The 21,282-nt window shown below is 40.7% G+C and overlaps 1 protein-coding gene across 1 annotated transcript; it reads left to right on the top strand.

Moving 5' to 3' along the window:
• Positions 1-15,163: 15,163 nt before the first annotated feature.
• creb3l3a (cAMP responsive element binding protein 3-like 3a) lies at positions 15,164-21,282 on the top strand. The gene is made up of 10 exons (XM_070831998.1): positions 15,164-15,350; positions 15,739-15,855; positions 16,055-16,298; positions 16,692-16,825; positions 17,450-17,560; positions 17,658-17,764; positions 18,515-18,583; positions 18,826-18,910; positions 19,538-19,631; positions 20,670-21,282. Exons 1-10 carry the CDS (start codon positions 15,330-15,332, stop codon positions 20,975-20,977), a joined length of 1,290 nt encoding a protein of 429 aa, XP_070688099.1. The 5' UTR covers positions 15,164-15,329; the 3' UTR covers positions 20,978-21,282.

Below are 21,282 nucleotides of genomic sequence, written 5' to 3' on the forward strand. Positions count from 1 at the left end.
CAGAGCTTCTCCACTGAAGAACACTCCAGCATGTCCTTTCCTGAACTGTCATTTTGCAGCCATCAAAGGACTGAGCTTTGTTTAATGTGATCAAGAGAATAAACTGAAATCCCACTTTTTTCATAGTTTGAGTTGATGAAGAAGAAACAGGCTGCACCTAGAAATGATTGTGGGTCTTATGAATTCTGTTTAAATAACCATCAGACAGAGATTAATTTAAAAGCACGCGAGCTATTTAAGCATGTGAGCACCACAACCCACATTTTTAATTTCAATTAGAACATGAATGTAGACATTAGGAGAGAGAGGGAAGAGAACTGGCTCTTTGGGCTCTTTTGAGTTTGGGCTTACTGTAACGAGCTGTCTTAATAATCATATGCTAAACTGTGATTACGCCAACCTTGCTTCAGCCTCTAAGGACTAAACAGAATATTTTTTTTATGGAAATCTCAGACTCGATCTGCACCATAGGAATTTTAAAAGTGCCTCTCACCTAAAATTTGCTCAAATATAGCCAAACATAGCTGATAATCTACTACCATAACCGATTAAACTTGAACATATGTCAAATTCACAATAATTTCATTTTACAATAGATTTTATTTGATTCCAGCTGGTTTATGGCAGCTGGTTGATTTGCAGTGGACAGAAGTAACTAAGTACATTTACTCTTGCTTAGTGCTTAGTAGTAATTCCCTTCCATGCTACTTTTTACTTCTACTCCACCACATTTCAGAGGCAAATATTGTACTTTTTACTTTTTACCAGTTGCATCATTAAAGTGATGCCTACAGATCAGCGCATCAATAATTCTAATCCCATAATGTAACATACATTATTCTGAAATGCATTTCATACTGCATATTGGTACTACAAGTATATGTTGATATAACACTTTTGCACTTTTACTCGAGTAAACTTTTGAATGCATGAGTTTTACTTGTAACAGTATTAACACCAGGTGGCATTGTTACTTTACCTTTAATAAAAGATCTGAGCACTTCTTCCACCACACTTTGTGCAGAGCCAAATCCAGGATGTGGCTTCCCCCTACTCAGCAGGTTGTTCTCAGAAGGCCGTCAAGACAATTTTCTCCAGCACAAGGTCTCTTGCTGCGCATTGCACGAGTTGCAGGATAAGATAAGGGCAGGAATGATTGGAAATAATTAACCAATGTTGACATATTGAAGATTAATTTTGCCATCCAAAAACGGCCTCCAAAACAATCTGATCACACACTGTGATTTTTGCAGTTTTGTTGCAGTCGGCCCAGCGGAGCAATCTTGTCCGTCTTTGTAATCTAAGTCACTGCTGTGAGCTGAGTTGCCTCTTCGACTACCTCAATTTCAAGATTGTCTGGACTGCTGCTGTTTTAGTATTAATAGAATTATCTCCAGGAAAACATCATCATATCAGCAGACTACATGGTGTTCAGATTCCTGTGTCGTCTCTTCCTGCAATCTTGTCCATTTTGTAGAGAGAATATTTGTCTTCCCCATCATAAAAAGAGTAGCTTGAAATGTCACAGAGCCTCAAGTAAATCCTTGTAATATTGAAACAGAAGATACAGATTAGTGAGAGGATGTGTTCAGGTTGGGACGTGTGAAAAATCCTCAAACAAAATGATCCAGGTGGATTCTGCCATTTTTTGAAAAATGAACACAAATCTGGACCAGAATAGTGTCGAGAACACGTAATGGAAACGCCCCATAATCTCCACCGTTGCTAAATTACATGCATGTTGTTGTTGTTATGTTGTTGTACTTTAGCAGCGTTACACTGCAGTCATGAAATTTAAAGTCATAGCCTTCGAGTACACAGCACATCAGCATTTATGAAAATATCCATGACTCTTGATCCAAAGCTTGAAGTGTACTTACAGCTCTTAACCAGCAGATGGAAGCTGTGTTCCACTCTGATTTCCTCTCCAATTCTCTCAGTCATGTAAGGCCACCCTTGTCTAAATAATGACTAATCTGTAATAAATTATTGCCAGTTCCCCTAAAGCTGCATCTTAAATATCACATTTGCAGTTAATAATCCATATCAACAGAAATCACTCTATTCCAGATACTGCCAGCCAAACAAGCAGAGCTGAGAAGATTGCTCTTGTTGTTTGGCCTCCTCAGTCTGGTTATCTCTGTGCTTTGGCACAGTGTACACAGATTAGGCATTTCCACAATTAAAATCAGCTGTTGCAGGAAACTTTACAAGACCAAAGTACACATATAAGATGGCCTATCTTACAATAATAGTTGCGTGAAAGTTTTGGTATTTGATTACATATAAAGCTGTGAAGTGTAGTTGGCTCTGGTGAGTTGAGGCAGACTGACATGATCATGTTTCAGGGCCACTGAACAGCTGCTGTATTTAGGTCTCAAGGAGGCATTGAGGAAAGATTCCCCAAATAGTCCTCGAACACATATGTCAATATCTAACACCATGTTTTTCAGATTTCATTAATTCGATATAATTTGTGTGCCACTCAAAAAAGTGTATTTGTGACAACTGTGATCCCGGCATGTAATTCCAGTGGCCTAAAACTAAACTTTTCAGTCAACGCTAAGATTAATACATTAAAAAATCTTCTCTGGCAGAAGATTCACAACCTGTAAATTAAAAGTTTCAGACTGAATCTACATTTGTTGTGTCTTATCTGTGGTATCTTACATTGCAGTGAACTGTGGAATACAATTTCATGCTATAAACATTCATCTTTTCAAAAGGAGGAAAAATAAACAACAATTGAATTGGAGCTGATATTCACTTTGTTTGGCAGCTATATTTGGCGATTTCCATGCTTCAGGTGTTAAAATTTCTTTTTTACCATTTATCACAACATGAGGTATTGTTGTGTTTCCTCGAGTTAAACGATGTTAGGTTAATTATTGTTTTTATCAGGACTACATGCAGTGTTTTACTCTCTTTATGCCATTACCAAAAACTGAAAAAAACCCCCCACATTTTTAACTTTTCTTGTTGCCAATTTAATTCATGATCAGCCTTAAAGTATAGATGTTAATGCTTTGGATAAGTGCAACAATATAACTTTGGCAATTATGTGCCATTTCAAGTTTTGTCACATGTAATCATATAAGGTTAATCATCATCAGGATGCTCTTGATGGTGTACGAGTAGAAATTCTTTTGTATTTGAGGAGATACCCAGAATTCCCTTTGGCTTCTCAGTGGAAACAGCCTCTGTATTGCCTTTCTCCAGGTAAGACCTTTCATGATGTGGACACCAAGGTACCTAAAGCTGTCCAACCCTAACCTGCTGATATTAAGCGAGGCACAGTTCTCCCCCTGCTTCTTCCCAAATCCCACTGTCAGCTCTACAGCTTTGCTGATGTTCAGGGGTAGGTTGTTGTCCTGACACCAGCAGGTCAGGTCCTCTACTTTCTTCAGGAAGGCCTTGTCATTGTTGCCCAGCATGGCAATGCTGTGTCATCAGCAAACATGATGATGGTGTTGAAAGTGGCTATACTGTTTGTGTACAGCAGTGGTTCTCAAACTGTGGGGCGCGCCCCACCCAGGGGGGCGTGGGGGGAGTGACAGGGGGGCGCGTGACCGCTCCTGTTTTTTGTTCTTTTTTCGGGAAAATGTAGCACGCGGAACTAATATTTGACTTCGGACGACTCGGACTCATTTTCAGGTGACACACCAAACAAAAAGCGCTTCTATGGTGATTTGACAGAGAGAGAGAGAGACAGTCCAAGTTTGCAAAATGGATAAATATATCACAGGGTCGAAAATAAAAACAGGAGACGCTTCAGATTCAAAGAAGAGAAAGTGGGACGACGGTAACGTAGATACCTGCACTTTCTTTGTTATTGTTAGGAGTGCAGTGATACAGTGGGCCAGGGCCAGCAAGGCCTTCTCTGCTGGCCTAAACTCAGAATCACTGATTTACGTTTTAATATTTTCCCATTAATCTTTGACTATTATTCCTAATAGTCTATGCTTTTCATTTCATAGCGCGTCTCTGTGTCTCTGGGCTGGGGTGCTTCCAGCAGTGTATGTCTATATTAGAGCTTTTATCCAATCATATTTCAGCCATCATGTGTTGCCAGGGTCAAAGAAATCTACCCTGAGGCCTTCAGAATCAAAAGTGCAGGCGCCCATAGCTTAAAATACATCACAATGAAACTGTTGCTTTAACCAATCAGATTTCGAGTTGGTGACCCCAGGGCCTTCTAGCAGGCGTACGATGACGTCAGTATTTTCACGTCCTCTGATTGGCTGGTCAGAGAGTTTAGCCAAAGCTAGCGATTCTTATCTGTAGCGGCCTGCACAAGCTAAAACTTTATCATAATTGTAATGTCTGTAGACTCCGCTTACGGACATAAAATGAATTACACCGACTCCGTGACTCTTTGTCGTGCCTTTACTGAACCCTCATCAACGTATGTACAACTGAACCGCCATGTATTCCCGCTCTCTCTCTCTGCCTAGCAACCATTACCCATAACACTTACATGGTATCAAAGATAGTGAAGCGTCAGGATGCATCACTCCCAGTGTCATCCATTCATTACAATAATCGTAAGTATTAATAGCATTTTTTTTTTTAACCCACAAAGGCTGACGGAGGAGAAGATGTTAATTTGGTCACAGATCTACTTAGAAATCCATTTTCAAGGCGGACTGTCCATCACCCTGCGGGACAAACTGGCTGCAGTTGCTGATGAGACTACAATTACGCTGGGGTCAGCAGCTGCTTAGCTTAGCTTAGCACAAAGACTGGAAACAGGGGGAAACAGCTAGCCTGGCTCTATATAAAGGTGCACTGACTTCCTGTAGGCTCCACTGGGTTCTTAGAAAGTTGATGGTAATGATACTGGGTGTGATTGACAGGGTCTTTTCATTTTGTCTGACTGGTCAGCTGTTCCTTAGATGATATCTGGTGATGAATGGCGTTAAACTACCAGCAGTACAGTAGTAAAATTCTGTATCACATTTTGCGTGGATTCAGCTGCCTGTCCTGTTTCCTCAGTTCCAGCAGTTTGTCTCTTCTGGTGCTAAAAAACCAAGATGCCATGAAAACAATATGGCGACGCCCTTAAAAAGGGACTCAAGGCTTCAAACCAAGCCCTGAGTCCAGATAAAAATTCATTCTTGAAATGTCAATACGAAGATGGGATGACGCAGGCGGCACACCAACAGAGGCAGCGCGACGAAAACGAGTCAAGGCGGCCTTGAATGGACAGAAAAGTCTTTTACTTTGGAAAAGTAGATTTCTCTACTGTCAGGCTGTAAATGCAACGAGAAAGTTCCATTATTCCATTATTGGTCATCTTCTGTAACATCATCATGTGCAACGTCAGTGCTGTGACCTCATAGATGACATCACCTGTTCTGACAGCATGTTGTGACAGAAGTTTGTAAATAGGACCTGTGGTGAGCTTCCAGCTTCAGATCCCTGGCAGGGCAGAGAGCCTGGAAGCTCTGAGGCTCAGAGGGGAGTCAATCTGAGCATCTGCTTCAGACAGCTGATACTGCAGCAGCCTGGAGCAGGCAGCTGATGGTACAGCAGCCTGGAGCGAGCACCTGCTCTCCTCCTAGCTGGAGGCCAGCTGCGTCCACAGAGGCCGAGTCCACTGCGGACTACAGCACTCTGCTAAGGGACTCCTGCGTGAAGCAGCTGACCTCCTGCTAGGGTGAGCAGAGGTTCTGGCCTGCTCTTCTCCGAGCTGCAGAGCTTCCTCCTCTGCCCTGTGGAGGGGATCGGGGAGGTTCTATTAGAGCCTGCCTTATAAGATAACCATGTCTAAAAGAACACACCCATCCATCCATAGATGTGTACAGGGCCCCGTGAGGAACCTGGGCACATGTCTCTTGGAGGAGGGGCGTCTCCAAAAGAAAATGTCGTGGTAACGACGTTTCGATGCTTGAACTTGTTGAACACGTGTTTATTTAAGGAAACTGGACAGACAGCTGAATCCACGCAAAATGTGATACAGATTTTTACTACTGTACTGCTGGTAGTTTAACGCCATTCATTGCCAGATATCATCTAAGGAACAGCTGACCAGTAGTGAAATTCAGTATCACATTTTGCGTGGATTCAGCTGCCTGTCCTGTTTCCTTAAAAAAACTAGCTGCATATTGAACCTTCTTTGTTATTGTTTTGAGTACAGTGATACAGTGACCTGGGCCCTCACAACTTGTTTTTGTGTGTTTTTAGCACAGGGGGCTGGAAATTTTTTCTTCCTTCAAAGGGGGGCCTGACAGAAAAAGTTTGAGAACCACTGGTGTACAGGCAGTACAACAGAGGGCTCAAAACATAGCTCTGGGGTGCTCCGGTGTGTCCGGCCACCCCACCACCTGGACTCTGCCCACCTGACTGATCTAATAAGTCTATTTTAGTTTGTCTCTGTGGTGTTTTTTAAGACTGTGGTGGTGGTGTTTTTAACAGAATCAAATGAAAAGGTGTTTCTACATTTTGTCCATCGCAATTTGCATATTTCCGGAGGACAAAATTCTCTTCAGTTTAATGTGTTTTTAAGTGAGAGCCCTCCCAGTGAATGCTGGCAGACCTGCAAAGTCTACAAAACCCAGATGGTCTTTTTGAGCCACACCCCTCAAGCTCTATCAGGGTTCATTCCTAGACATTCTCATTGAGGTATGAGAAGACGCATTTTTGCGGGCAAGCCCTGAGCAAGGACTCTGCTCTGCATGGGACTGAGTCAAATAATTCAAAAGAAAAACAAATTGCCAGTGGAGGTGCATACAAACAGAATAGATGACCTCTAGACATCATACAAAAACATTCACACATAGTTGAGGTTGCTGGGTGACGGAGGCTGGTTAACAACAGAAGAATCCCATCATCACAGTTTGGGCGAGAGAAGTTTTGAATACCTGAAACATCAACAAACATAATCAGTGCACACTGACAGAAGTGGCACCAGTTTGGCTATATGCGATTTGTCCAAAAATCTATTGAAAAAAACACAAATTAACTCTACACATGAAAAGGCCTGTTTTGAACAAAGAGAGAGACATAAAAGAAGAGACAGAAAACTGCATGGGCCTTTCTCAAAGCACAATATTTTGTCTTGTCTAATGCAGGTGCAACATTAATAATGGCTGGATTCCATTTAGCAAAAGCCATTGCGGCATTGCCAGGGCCTCACTATTGTTCATGCTGGCTCATTGACATTGTTTACTGGCACAGATAATAAAGCTGAGCGAGCATTAATGTTATCTGTTACACTTGCTCTGCTGGCCAAAATGTCTATGAGAAATGCCTGTTAGTTAGGTCAGAAAGTGTCGCCTAAAGATTAGCTCTTTTATACTATCACATTTGCAAATTATTGCCTAAACATCCAGGGTAACATGAGCATCCACATGAGTCATGTGAATGTAAGTCCAAACTTTCTAATGAGTCTCCTCACCAGTCCCTTGTTCACTTTAGTTTTAGCTGATCCATCTTTCATTCAACAGAGTGTAATCAGATTGTCAGAGCATACTTGAATTAACCACACCAATGAACCCCAAGAGGATCAAAAGCAGGTAAGCATAGGTTTCCGTCGTACAGGTGAATTAAAATGAAGTTTCTTGAAGGTTCACTCAGGAAGACTGACTTCATCTTCATGCTCGCTCTGCTTTGCTTTCTCTCTCCCTCTGGCTCTCTGTCACTCTCTTTTTTCCGCTTCCCACTCAATCAGCTGGCTGCGGGTGTTCACTCCTTCAGTTAATGGAATAAGATTTCGCCCTGACCACCGTGAGCCAATCATCTCGTTTCTGTCAAAGTTTAAAACTGTTCCTCTCGTTGCTTCTGTCAGTCGGCATTTCAGTCCAGTTGATTTGACCCTCGGGGGTTATTCTGTTCAACCCATCCTCCATAAGATGACGTCAATATAGGGGAACTAAAGAACCTATATATCCTTGAAATTGTTTTCATTGCGAGCACACGTCAAATGAATGAATGTGACTGTTCTTTAAGTCTGTCTTGGTTGAAATTCTTCTCACAAACTGAAGTTCTGTGGCTCCTCAGGAAATAATTGGCTTAAATACATTGCAACCACAATTGAAATGATCAACTATAACTAACCTCCATTTTAATCTTTAAATTAAAATTGAATCTTCTTTAATTTGTTTTCATTTAGATTTGTTATTACATTTATATAATTTTCTTGCATTTAGATACCTCCATTTTAATCTAAAAAACATCACACTTGCTGTTCAGCTGCTTTGAGTTGCACTGCTCCTTGGGGCTAGAAAAGAGAGAGGCTCAAGTGAAAGTTATTAACTGTTGAAAGCTTTGACTTGTTGTTTGCAGCACATTTTAGCCACATGTCAGCAGGCATACTATTAAATTAATGCCTTTAGCCTGTCCCAGAACACAGTGGGACACAGTGACCACACACGGCTAACACAAACAGACATTCAGAATAATATTCAAACCTATGGGTAATTTTCTGTTTCTGATTCACCTGACCTGCGTTTCTTTTGACTGTGGGAGGAAAGCACCCAGAGGAAATGCAGACTGTCACAGTTTGCGGGCAGGTGGACCCAAAAGCAAAAGCACAGGATGGTGACAGGTACTGAAGATAATTATTATTTATTAGTTTTGAACCATGAGGTGAAAAATATAACAGCTACAAACACAGCTACATAGACTATGAACTTACAAGGAACACTGGAAACACACAGGGTTATATGTAGAAAACTAATTAAAAGAAACTAGAGCCAGTTCCAGCTGACACTGGATGAGAGGCGGGGTACACCCTGGAGTGGCCGCCAATCAATCACAGGGCTGACACAGAGAGACAGACAACCATTCTCACTCACACCTAAGGGCAATTTAGAGTCACATTCTATTATATTATATTCATTCAGTATCATGCTCAGTTTGTCACGGCTTTAACAAACCAAATTTCATGAAAAGTGAAGTCTGCAACGCTCAATACACATACGGAGCGGAACTTGACCTCCTCGTTATGGCAGACAAGTAGACGTGTAGCAGTGACTTACAGCAGCAGCCAATGAAGGCAGAGCACAATAATACAAGACAGACGTGCAGGTGGAGATATGACTGAACAGGGTTACTGCAACTCAAGAGGAACACGGGAACACAAATCACTGAAACAACTGGAAAATTAAAGCATCTTCTCATTTCTTTCTAACTATCTTATTTTTTATATCTTGGAATAATATTGAAATTGAAGCAAATTCCTCTGTTAAAGCTGTTAAAGCTATTTGGTTGCAGCCTGACCGCATAATTTAACGAATTTCACACTTTCTTGTTTCCTTTGCATGAAATTTAAGTTAATAAATAAGCCACCAAAAACTCTATTTCTCTATAAAGAAATAGTTTAGATTATGTTTTCCCATCTGATTATTGTAATGGAGCTGTTTATGCTCCGGTAAATTCCCCTTTTGGCCAGAGCCTGATGAATCGCAGAGCTGAAGTGAAACTTGATTGGAGTTTTATGGTTTATGTGGCTGCTACAGGGACAACACAACCAGCTTAGTTTTTTTTAATGAGCTGCAACTTTTCAATTCTTTAATTAGTGTTTATTGCCACTGCCATGAAAGTAGTGTCCCAAGTGCGTTTGCATGATGCATATCCCATAGAGCGTGCTGTATGGACTTTATGCCTCAAAGAAGAATACGTAGTATGATTAACTTGCATTAATTCTTTTTTTGTTGTTGTTTCTGCAAAGATGAATCTGTGGATTCATGTGGAAGACTATCTCTTGTTTCTTATGAAATACAGCTGAAGTCCCAACACACCTCATGGCTACATGCCAGTTCACTCATTTTCACTGCTCATGTCATTTCTCACGAACACATTCTTTCACTTTTTATATTTCTTCCTGTTCATAGTCCAGTGGGGATCTACTGCTCTGTGTGCTTGTACAGCGTGAGCTCCTGCTCTTTTTAACAAAGACTCACTAATTTGTCAGCATTCAACACCTGCAGTTTCCATGATATGCTCACATTGCTTTTGTAGGCAATGAATATGTTGATGAAGAATGGTCATTACATTTGTGTCTCGCACATCAAGAATCCTTTTGTCTCTAAATTGTGAAATATTATGACACATGGTCATCACAGATGATTAATCAAGAGTTATCAAGAGTAAAAAGCTCAGATGAAACCCCTGAAATAAATCATATGATAGTGACCAGTGAACAAATTTTAATAATTTCAAGTGCTTAAACCAGCAAAAGTTTGATACCACCAGTTGCTAAATGTATTGAACAATAAAGCGATTGTCACATTTCTCTTTGATTAACTATCTGTTGATCAAATACTTGAAATATCTATTCAGCCACTGCTTTAACTCTGCTGTATCAAAGCAAATCCTTTCTCTCTTCCTTTTTTCTTTCAAGTAAATAAAACTTCCAACAGCAGAAGCGTTTTAAGCACTTAGGACATAAATATAACATCACACTGATCTCAGATCAGTTATTCATACAGCCTTGATGCCAACCTTATCTTAGGGACTTAATGCAAATGAGCCTATTGTCACATTTCTGGTCTGATACGCAAATAGTCTCCCTCAGAGTCAGACCTTGAGCTGTACTTTGTATGCTTGATAGATGCAGTATTAGCTGCATCTACTGTTCAGCAGACGTTTATCCCTCAGTGTACACAAATGTATTGTTTGGTGTGTGAAAAGCAAAGTTCTGCTACAAGGTCATTTTAAGACAGTTTAGAATAAAAGAAAGATGAGCTCAGTTGTCTGAATTCATTTTTGTTATTGTATGAAAAAAAAGGATGAGATTAAATTAAATGATTGTGTTTGAACAGATACCAGCACTGACGCAGCATCGCTCATAAATACAATAAAAATTGATATGACTGAAACATAAATGTTAACCACATAAAAGCGATTGTAGATTAGAAGGTGCCACTGGACCAATTACAATATTAATGTATGCATGGCATGTTTTATATAAACATAGCCACCAAATGTCACAGCTGTCAGCTAAACTATTGTCCATATCCAGATTATTTTTAAAGGATAATGTACAGCGAGCTGGTCTTTATTGCAAAACGAACCAGATAATGATTATTGTACGCCTTCATACTAAAGAAATCAATAATTTGACATGATTTTATTGATTTAAAATGGATTTTATTGCTTTCGCTGTCAGAGTTGTGTCCATAGCAACGGTCTGTTATACAGAAACACCGTAGATTGCTGTAAATGACTAATCAGAATTTAGTATTCAACAAAGCTGTGGAATAATTCATGTTATTACAGAATAGGGATTTTTATTAGATGTTTTTTTTCAGGGGGAAATAAGTGTTTTCTAGGAATTTCATTTCAAATTATGCATGCCACCTGTGAGGTCTTGCAGTGTTACAGCTTTTGTGAGACTGGCATTTACTGTAATGATTGGCATTTGGTCTTCAGCATCTGAAGACCAAAGGGTGCTGTTTTCAGAGGCTCATTACCATATCTTTTCCCCCTCCTCAACCTTCAATTAGGAATATGTTGTCATCTGATCCTCATTTCAGATTTATGGAATATGAAAGCCAGTGGAGAGGTGCATTCAAATGGGAAATTAATAGGTCTCTGTCAAATGTCATATCAACTCATCAACAACAACAACAACAGCCACTGAGTCTATCCAGTTCATTCATTATGCATGTTTAACTTGTATTTCCCCTGCAGGGCTCACATCACCGCACAACAATGGTAAATAACCATGACTTTGAAAAAAATCACACCTTAGGAATTAGAATTTAAATGGCCTGACTTACAGTAAATTAAGATAAAAGTAGGTGCTGTACTAGCAGTCAGTCAAGTACCTGACTCCATCCCTACAGACACCTTCACATTACTTTTCCACCATGTCGTACTTATATTTTGAAGGCAGAGTCTCCTGAGCCACAGGTGAGTAGCTTGCGCACAGCGGTACAGTAAGCTGTGGGGGATTTGTGCATCCCAGCCCAACAAACTCTTTACACAAGGAGAGACTCACACAGCAAAATCTGAGTTTATCCCGTTGGGTAGCTGTTATTCAGCACAAGAAAATCTGTGTTTTGGATTCATGCTGGTGAGGGAGGTCAACTGGAAGTGTATTGTTTTTGTTAGTGGTTGTTTTAGTTGTTTTCCCTTGCTGGAAGAAACTGCTGGAGCATGCAGTTCCAACAAGTGCAGGTTTTAGGCAGGAAAAAGTAATGCAGCTGAAACAATTTTGTCTGTACACAAAAGTTGCATGTATGGTTTGTGTATGTGCAGGGGCAGATAGAAAGGTACAACAACTTAGCAAAGATCATTATGAGTCTTCAGACTTCTAATTCATCTAACTTATATTAAACATCTACCTTATCTTATCTTAAATATTTTAATAAATGTTTTTAACATATAGTAAGATATTTAGAATTTAGGGACAGTGCTGCTCTGAGCTAAGCACTAACGTCAGCATGCTAACATGCTCACAATGACAGTATGTAGATAGCAATTAAGGTTTACCGTGTACATCATCTTAGCTTATCATGTTAGCATGCTAATCAGCACTTAACACATAGTACAGCTGAGGCTGGCAGGGAATTTCATTACTTTAGCAGGTATTTGGTCAGAAATAACAAATTGAAATTTGAAATCAGATATAAGGGGGATATTAATCTCTCTGGCAAATTTCATGGCAATCATCCAATAGATGAGATATTTCAGTCTAGACCAAAGTCATAGACTGACCGATCCATCAACACGGTCATTTCTAGTGGCAACGCTGCAAGCACAGCAAAAAGCTTAACCCATTTCAACATTTAGTGCAGCATTTAAAAGCACACCTCATAGTATGCATCATATTTGTCTTTGTTCATACTATTGGACAATTACTGCTGCTTTTGTCAATTTTCAAAACTTTACAAAGCACAAAATGTCCCACAATGATATGGTAGAATTACCGAAACAAATTGAATGAATTAAAATAATCAACTCAGAGTGATGACAAATCTATGACAGCATGAGGGAGATTCCTGAAGGGAAGCAAACAAACCGAAGCAGTGAGAGATAAGTGGGAAGAGTCAGACTCACCGGTGGCACATGAAATAAATCTTTGTCAAATAATGCTGTTGATAACCAGCATGCATGGGGGGTCATGAAAGCTTCCTACCACATGCTCACTCTGTTTGTATTCCACATTTCTTTTCATGGAGCTCTTTTTTTTTTATGGAGCAGAAGTTTTTAAAAACAGCTTGCAGAGTAACTACAGAGCTTTTGCCCTTTGGAACCTTCCCTCATCAGATAATACAGCAATAATGATTGCATAATTCTTCTTTTATGAAAAACCCAATAGACTAGTCCCAGCAAGCCACTGGCTCTGTGCTGTGTCAGCTGACAGCTAGCTTATCATTCAAATCAAATCTCAGCACACCGATTTTGTTGGTCTACTTAAAGGCCTTTGTGCTCATAATTACTGTTGCTGTTTTTCTGCTTCTGCTTCACAAAAGACTTCTCCACCACAGCCTCCACCTCCTCTGGTTCTGCTCTGTTTTATCCTCCCAGCTGAGCTTGTGTAACACATAACAGTTGTTTATTCTTCTCCCTTAACGTTATTTATCATAATTAGTCTACTCTGTTCATTTGTTGTGCTGTACTGCAGGAGAGAGCCTTCCCAACGGCATATCCATGCCACCAAGTCAAATAAAGTTATTGCCATCTCTAAATGCAGTACATATAATAAAAGGATGGCTGGTAGCGGTGACCTCATCCTACCTTTGTACATGAAAGTGAGCTCAGAGAGGATGTGAGGGAGTGATTTTGGTGAAACTGAAAGACGTAATGGTCCTGGTATGTTTTCAAGTAACGATAATGTAGATTTTAGACTAAACTTAGAACTGTTACAGCATTTCTTGCAAGAATTAATTTGTGAAGCCCTGGAATTTCTGAAAATAGTTGCTTGTAGACTTCTTTGCTGAGAATTAGATGAGAAGATCAATACCACATTCACAATTAGCTGAGCTCTTAGCAAAAGGACAGGAAACAGCTAACCTGGCTCTGTCCCCCTACCAGCACATCGAAAGCTCACTATTAAACGCATCATATCTTGTTTGTTTAATTTATAACAAAAATGTCATCTTGCAGATTTCTTTTTTAGAGATGCCAGGCCTGCTGTTTCCCTGTGTGTCCTGTCCTCCAGCTGTAGCTTTGTTTTTACTGTACTGACAAGAGTGGTATCAATATCAAGAAAATGAGGAAGCTGTCAAGCTATTCCTTTGAGAGCCAACCGTCAAACAGCATTACATTTGCAAGCTGACTTATGATTTAGAAAGTTTTCAACCAGCCTCTACAGCTCTACGTGAATGCACCCTTTCAATCAGTCAGCCGCTGTGAGCATTTTCACACAGACATAAAAAAGGGATATTCATATATTAAAAAATTCTATAAATCTCTCCAGGTGGTAACCAATCTGTCTAATCGGTCAAAGTAAATTCTGTATTATGAAAACTGCATTGCTTAAAAAGCCCCTCATATTTGGATAACCTACTGGGATATTATCCTCAGAACGCTGCTTCTCTTTTTTTAATGTTGTCTTGTCTGGTTCATCTTCTTTCTTTTAGTCTAACATGAATATTCAGAGCTTACACCATCTATGTAAAACCATAGATAGATGAAGAATCCTAAAATCAAATCACACAGACTTCAAAGAGAGTTGTTTCAGTGTCATTATGTTTTCTCCCACCACCTTGGAGTGTATTCATGTTTTAAAGCCTCTTTAAAGGCTGATAAATGCTTCCTCTGAGTCCTCAGGCCGCATTATTCTACAAATAAAATTATTCCCTTGATAACACCATACCAAAAACTAAATGTAATATTTGCTTTCAAATAACCATATATACATACATAAATGTGTGTAAGAATTTACTGTACAGTAGCAATGCTCATATTTGTTTTGTCTTTTTTATTTAAAAAGTGTTTTGTAGAACCTGCCAATTGTGCGTCCATTGTGTTCTGTGTATATGCCAAAGGTCGGAGCTATCCTTATGTCAATAAGCTATCAAAAAAATAAATAAATAAGAGGAAAGAAAACAATAGACTTTGACCTTTCTTGTGCTTTACATCTTAATGGAGACTTCATGTCAGACAGACCAACTTGTGAAGTCAGTTGTGTACTCTTGGCTACCAATCAGATTATATCTCAGCCTAGCCAATTGGAACAAAGCAAGCTATGTGACTGGGTGTGTTGTGTTGTGTTGGAGTTTAAACTTTGGACCTTAGGAGAAGAGCTGAGAGATACAGCGGAGACTTTTTAGGTACGGAGACAAAGCTACTCCACAGCCAAGTAAATCGGATATTTTGGCTGGATCTCCGCTGTCTTGGGGGCTTCTTTTGTGTGCCACCCAAGCAAGGAAACTATGGAGCACTACCCAGATCAGGTAAATAGCTAAATATTATCCTTTACTGTATTATAATTTGCCAGTTGTGGGTTATGGGGCTAGCTTGTAGAGCAAAGTTCAGGCTTGAGAGCAAAGTAAAAAGTAAAAAGTAAGTAAGAAATCTACAGAGGAAATGCCTGTTTTATAATGGCAGTGAAAGGATGTAACTATTACAGAAAAATGGTCACAGAGACTTACAGATATCAAGGCAGTTTGGAGGAACATCTTGTGCAGTACAGTATGTTCAGGGAGGGTTGTGGTGAATGCTTGGCAGTAAAAAGCAGTCCTCAGCTGTGGCAGTTTAGGAACCCTTTACATTTGTGTTATCTTTGCATCTTGAAAGACATAGCAATGCGCGTTCCCATAAAATGTCATGATCTCATTTTAGGGCTGTGATGGCATTGAGCTGCTCGACTGGCTGTTTGATCAAAACGATGGAATTCTCCGTCACGAGGAAACAGGACGCCATGGCAACCATCACATCTGGCCAATCCCGGACTCAAATGTGCGTGAGGCTCATACATGCTACAAGTAGCTGTTTGCTCTGTGCCTGCATCTTCTGTGCAGTTGTTCCTTGACATGCTCTGTAGGTCTATTGTCTGTTTTCAAAAGCCTGTCCCACCTCTCATCGTATTGTCATCTCACAGACCATCTGACAAACATCTGACAGACTAATGATAGCACTTAGGGTTTTCATCCAGCAGGCGCTGCAGCCGACTGAACAGGCAGATGACAACTTCCTCAGTGTTCTCCTGAGTGGAGGTGATTCTGTGTCAGGCTCCCCTCTCTGGTCCCCTTCTCCTAGTGACAGTGGGATCAGCGAGGACCCTCCCTCAGACCAGATGGACAGCCCTCAGCGCTCTGAGAGCCCCCCTGGGGACGCTCAGTTTTTCGGTATGAGGCCACTGACCAAGGCGGCCCTGGATGCCAACGTCTCCACTGAGCTCAGTGAGTCACACATTTCCAGGCAAAAAAAAAAGAAGACTGTTGCCAGTTATGTTTTTAGTTAATCAATTACGCACTAATAAAATCATAATTTCATTCTGATGGCTCGACATTAAATGGTGTTTCCAGTCATTGTTGTAAGAATATAATGGAAAGGGGGGTAAAAATCTCTTATATCACAGAAGATAAAGTAGGATATTTGCAGCATTTGCACAAGCGTATTCAAACTATCAAAGACACTGATGTTATTGCTGATGAGAAATCAAAGTATTTGATAATTAGGATTTGCATAATACTGTTTGTTGTTTATCGCGTAATCCAAACAATGACACTAGCATGCCTTATTGATCTTTGATTGTGTGAGCTTCATTTGTATTCGTGTGTCTGTTGGTGCAGATGGCTGGGAGCCACCCTTGCCAACGGGCAGGACGAGGCTTACACAGTATCCCTCTGATGTACACACACCACAGCTGTCCTCTGGCTTCCCGCTAACTGTCAAGGATCTGCTACTTTCTGGCACACCGGAGCCCGTAAGTGTATCCCGGGAAGAGCGGTAGTGTCTTATGTGTGTTTGTGCACCTTTCTTTGACAGGATGACTCGTGCATAGGACCTGTTGTTTAGCCTTTGTGTGAGTTAGTGTGTGAGTGATGTATAAAAGTGGGTACCTTTGAGTCCAGATATGCCAACCACTGCACCAAAGTGCCACATGCACCACACTGAATAATATTTGCCATAATTGTTTAAATCCTAAAGGAGATATTCATTAGCATGGAGGTCATCAAGTGAGTACACAAGATCACCACAAGCAGAATTCTGAAACGTGATGGTATGCAGTAGTGTGGACACTCCACATATTGATCCCATCGTATCAGACCATCATACTAAGACGATGGAGAGAGAGGCAGACTGCAACTTAGGTGCTCACATCATAATTGCTTTGAGGTAGCCATGGAATGAGAGTGATGAATGTGGCCTGATAGTCTGTATTCATTTACCTACTTCTTGCAAGGCTCGAGGGAGAGAGAGGGGCGGCGGACAAGTAGGGGGAGGAAGGGGAGGAGGAGGGGGAGGAGGATGAGTGTGGGGACAGAGAACATTTAATCAAAGTGTGGTGAACATGTTTTGAATATTTGTATTCATATCTCACCGACAGCCACCACACCCATATCAGCAGGCCATTCAAGAGTTGATTCTTAATGACGATGAGAAGAAGCTTTTGGCAAAGGAGGGGGTGACTCTACCCAGCCAGCTACCTCTTACCAAGGTAAATTGCTATCAATACCCAAATAATTAAAACAACAGCTGCCAGAGTTTATCCTGCAGAGGCTCAAAATGAAAATGTACTTTTCTCTGTCAATCAGTACGAAGAAAGGATTCTGAAGAAAATCCGCAGAAAGATTCGCAATAAGCAGTCTGCTCAGGAGAGCAGGAAGAAAAAGAAGGAGTATATTGATGGGCTGGAGAGCAGGTAAGAATCTAATTCAAGCAAGAATAACATGATGATTGCATCACACACATGTATATCTTAACATAATATACTAACTATTTTACAAAACTGTTTTTCTGCCATGCCCTCCAGGCAGCCCATAGTCAGTTCATTTCAGTCTCAGTTATTAAAGGCACCTCTGTTGCATCCCAGTATGCCAAGCGTGCTGTGCAACTGTGGTCTGATTCTGGCCTTCGTCGTATGTGGTTACCCTCACTTCCCATATTTACTATCGCTCTCTATTAGGAACTAATGTTTTTTCATCAGCTTGCAGAGAGCAGCAAATTGCTTTGGATGTGTAAACCGTCTTATCGTCAGTTTTGTGTCAAAGCTACTCAATGTTATCATTGCATGGTAATGTATGTATGTATGAGCAGGGACTGTTTAGAAACGGTTGCAATCACGGGAGTCATGGGCTGAGCAGGTTAGAAGTTAATCATTCAGCACTGCAATGCTTTGGAAAATACGTGGCAGTTAAGTGGATGCAATTCATGAATGCTGGAGTAAAACATGTAATATCACCCATATGCTCCTTCAAATCACTTCCTGAATGAGAAAGGCAGTTTTAAAGCTTTTCCTGTGAAGTAATGGAGCTTCACTGAAAAAGACTTATAGATTTATAGTATTTTTTTGCAGTATCAAAGTAACTGAGATAATTGTATTTTTTGTCATTGATGGATTTCACTACATCCTGCTCCCTCTGTCTGCCCCTTTGTGTATTATCTCCTCCAGGATGGCTGCCTGCAATGCACACAACCAGGAGCTGCAGAGGAAAGTGTCCCAGCTGGAGAAATGCAACACGTGAGGGATTTTAAAATAGGACTTCTTTTCCGTATCCAACAATTCATTCCCATGTAATCTCCTGGTGTTGTTTGTTATGACATTTCTTCTACTCAGAAACTGCCTGTAGCATTTTTAATCAGCCTTGCCTCCCTTCCCTCAAACCCTTGTTAATCCAATTACTTTTTTCTGTCTTTTCCATTCTTATTTCTCTCTTTCTCCTGTCTCTTTGTCTGGCCTTTTTCCCCATTGTCTCCCTGCAGGTCACTAATGGAACAGTTGCGCAGGTTGCAGGCTCTGGTCATGAATACATCTAACAAGCCAGCCCAGACTGGGACATGTGTACTGGTATGGACCTCCTGTGTGTGTGTGTGTGTGTGTGTGTGTGTGTGTGTGTGTATCAGGCAGATAAACAAACTGTCCGGGCATTTCATATGACTCATTGTTAAAAAAACAGCCACTTTCATAGCAAGCCAAAAAACAACCGTTGTAACTGGATTAGCCATCGTGAAAAGGCCAATCTAGACTTGTACACAATGGACAAGACAGCACAAAGGGCTCAAAAAGACACAGTCCCCCAGATATACACTGTTTGAGCAGAAGCCATTTATTGCCTTTGATCAGTCAAGTGGAATAAAGTGAAACGTCTGAGGCGACATGAGTGGAGCAGAATTTTAAAATGTGTAACTTTTAATCTATAAATATGAATGAGACTCGGTTCCAAGTCACAGAGTACTTTGCTTTAAGAAAAAACAGAAAACTGTTTGTTCTGAACGTTGCAACCTGAGAACAGAGGGAGGAACAGAGGGAATATCCAAACCACCAGCCATTCAAAAGTTCAACAACATAGAACACAAGGACCTTTGACTTTCAAGTACCTGTGTGAATGATGTATTATCCACCTCTTCTAACCATCTTTTATCTAACTGTCTTTTCCTCCATCTCCTGCGTTTGATTGTTTTATCGCTTTCTTAGGTGCTCCTGCTGTCCTTCTCCCTAATCCTGTTCCCCAGCCTCAAGCCCTTCTCTGACACGAAGGTCAGCCAAGGAGATTTCACTCCAGTCAGAAGTGAGTAACCTTCAGCAGCAAATAGCTTTCTACGCCCACCTGCCACTAATCCAGCACCTCTCTGTCACAGCTGAAGAGTTTGTTAGCACTGCAGTCTCGCCGACTGCAGGACGGGTTCTCACCTGCAGAGCATCACAGCCAGCTCCGCCTGTCTGAGGATTTAATGTTGACTTAAAACTTTAAAGATCAGAGCCAATGCGCAGAGAACCAAGGGCTTGCATTATAATAACGGTTATTAAATTATTGCTCTGCCATTATTTAACTAATTACGATTATTTCTTACATTACAATTTATTCATTAGCACAAACCCCCAATATGAATTTTTTAAAATTATGAAGCAAAATTAGCATTTGCACAGTACCAATGTGTAATTTGTTACCATAAGTTGTGTGACGGCCTTGAAAAAGCAATCAATGCTGCACTTTCCTTGACTGCTAACAGCTTAATTACAAGTTTTAGAGTCTGACTTTAGATCCGAATTTGATGTACTCCTGATAAACAATGGCATGCATGCATGCAAACACACTGACACACACTTGCATGTCACGAGCACCAGCATAGATAAGACAGTAGCATTTAACATCCTGTGTTTGGCAAATATAAGCCATGTTCAAGCATCTGATAAATGGTTTATGTAAGGGATAATGAACAGTGAGCCCCGACAGGGTGATACAGGACTCAACCTGAATCATCCTGTTGGGGATTGTTTTGTAATGATGACCGACTCACTGCACATCATCCCTTATATAATGTAGTTATACGTAGATAAAAGGGCATTTTCATGTGTTTATTAATACACAGTACTTGTCAGCAAATTGTAACTTCCACCCAATAGAATTATAGTTGTTGTTGGCAAACCTTATATCTTTTTATAACTCCATGATAGTGCACATTTATTGAATATCTCTATACTGCCGATGAATGCAATATAATGTGGTTTAAGTTGATTGTTGCCAGGTACACAATAACAAGCAGAGTTCCATGTCCACAGAGCTTTGAACTTGGTCAACTCTTCCCGCTGTCTTTCTCTCACACAGTCCAGTCACGGTCCCTGCAGAACCTCCAGGCTTCCCGTGTGCTGCATGTCACTGAACCGCCACTCTCCGCTGAGGATGAATCAGAGCCACAGCACCAGCATTTCCCTGAAGACCGGGGATTGGAAGATTTTACTGCCCTGATAGGAAAGCTTGGAGTGAACGCTCACAGGTCCAGTCTGGAGCCCAACAGCAGTCAGGAAGACAGAATGGGTCATTTTCATGTAGACCCAATTACTGGTCACATAGCTGCTTTGACCTTGGATCCCCACCGCTCTGCCAGGCTGCGACCACATGCTGATGACATGTGAAAGAAATGAGTAAATTATTCCCACATGAATTCTCCAAACCGCAGAGCAGGGAATTATCTCGGGCTGCTGTTTACACAGACTGGGAAATTAGGTCTTAATCATACCTGTTTTTCCTTTAACATATGTGTAGTCTGTTAGTCTTTTCCTCATTTGTGATACTGTTTTATAACAGTATATGGATTTAAATCTGTCTGAAATTGCCTGTCAAGATAAACTGTGTATCCTCTCTTACTTGCTTTGTGAAAATGCCATTGTATGTGAGTGTGTTTGAGACTGTCAACAACTGGGTAAATAGAGCTGTGATG

The sequence above is a fragment of the Pempheris klunzingeri genome, chromosome 6 (genome assembly GCF_042242105.1).
Source record: "Pempheris klunzingeri isolate RE-2024b chromosome 6, fPemKlu1.hap1, whole genome shotgun sequence".
NCBI classification, from domain to species: Eukaryota; Metazoa; Chordata; class Actinopteri; order Acropomatiformes; family Pempheridae; genus Pempheris; species Pempheris klunzingeri.

Coding starts and splice junctions, on each gene's coding strand:
- creb3l3a (XM_070831998.1), top strand. CDS start 15,330: ATGGAGCACTACCCAGATCAG. Junction 15,856..16,054: donor GGCCAATCCCGGACTCAAAT/GTGCGTGAGGCT, acceptor TTCATCCAGCAG/GCGCTGCAGCCGACTGAACA. Junction 18,911..19,537: donor AGACTGGGACATGTGTACTG/GTATGGACCTCC, acceptor TCGCTTTCTTAG/GTGCTCCTGCTGTCCTTCTC.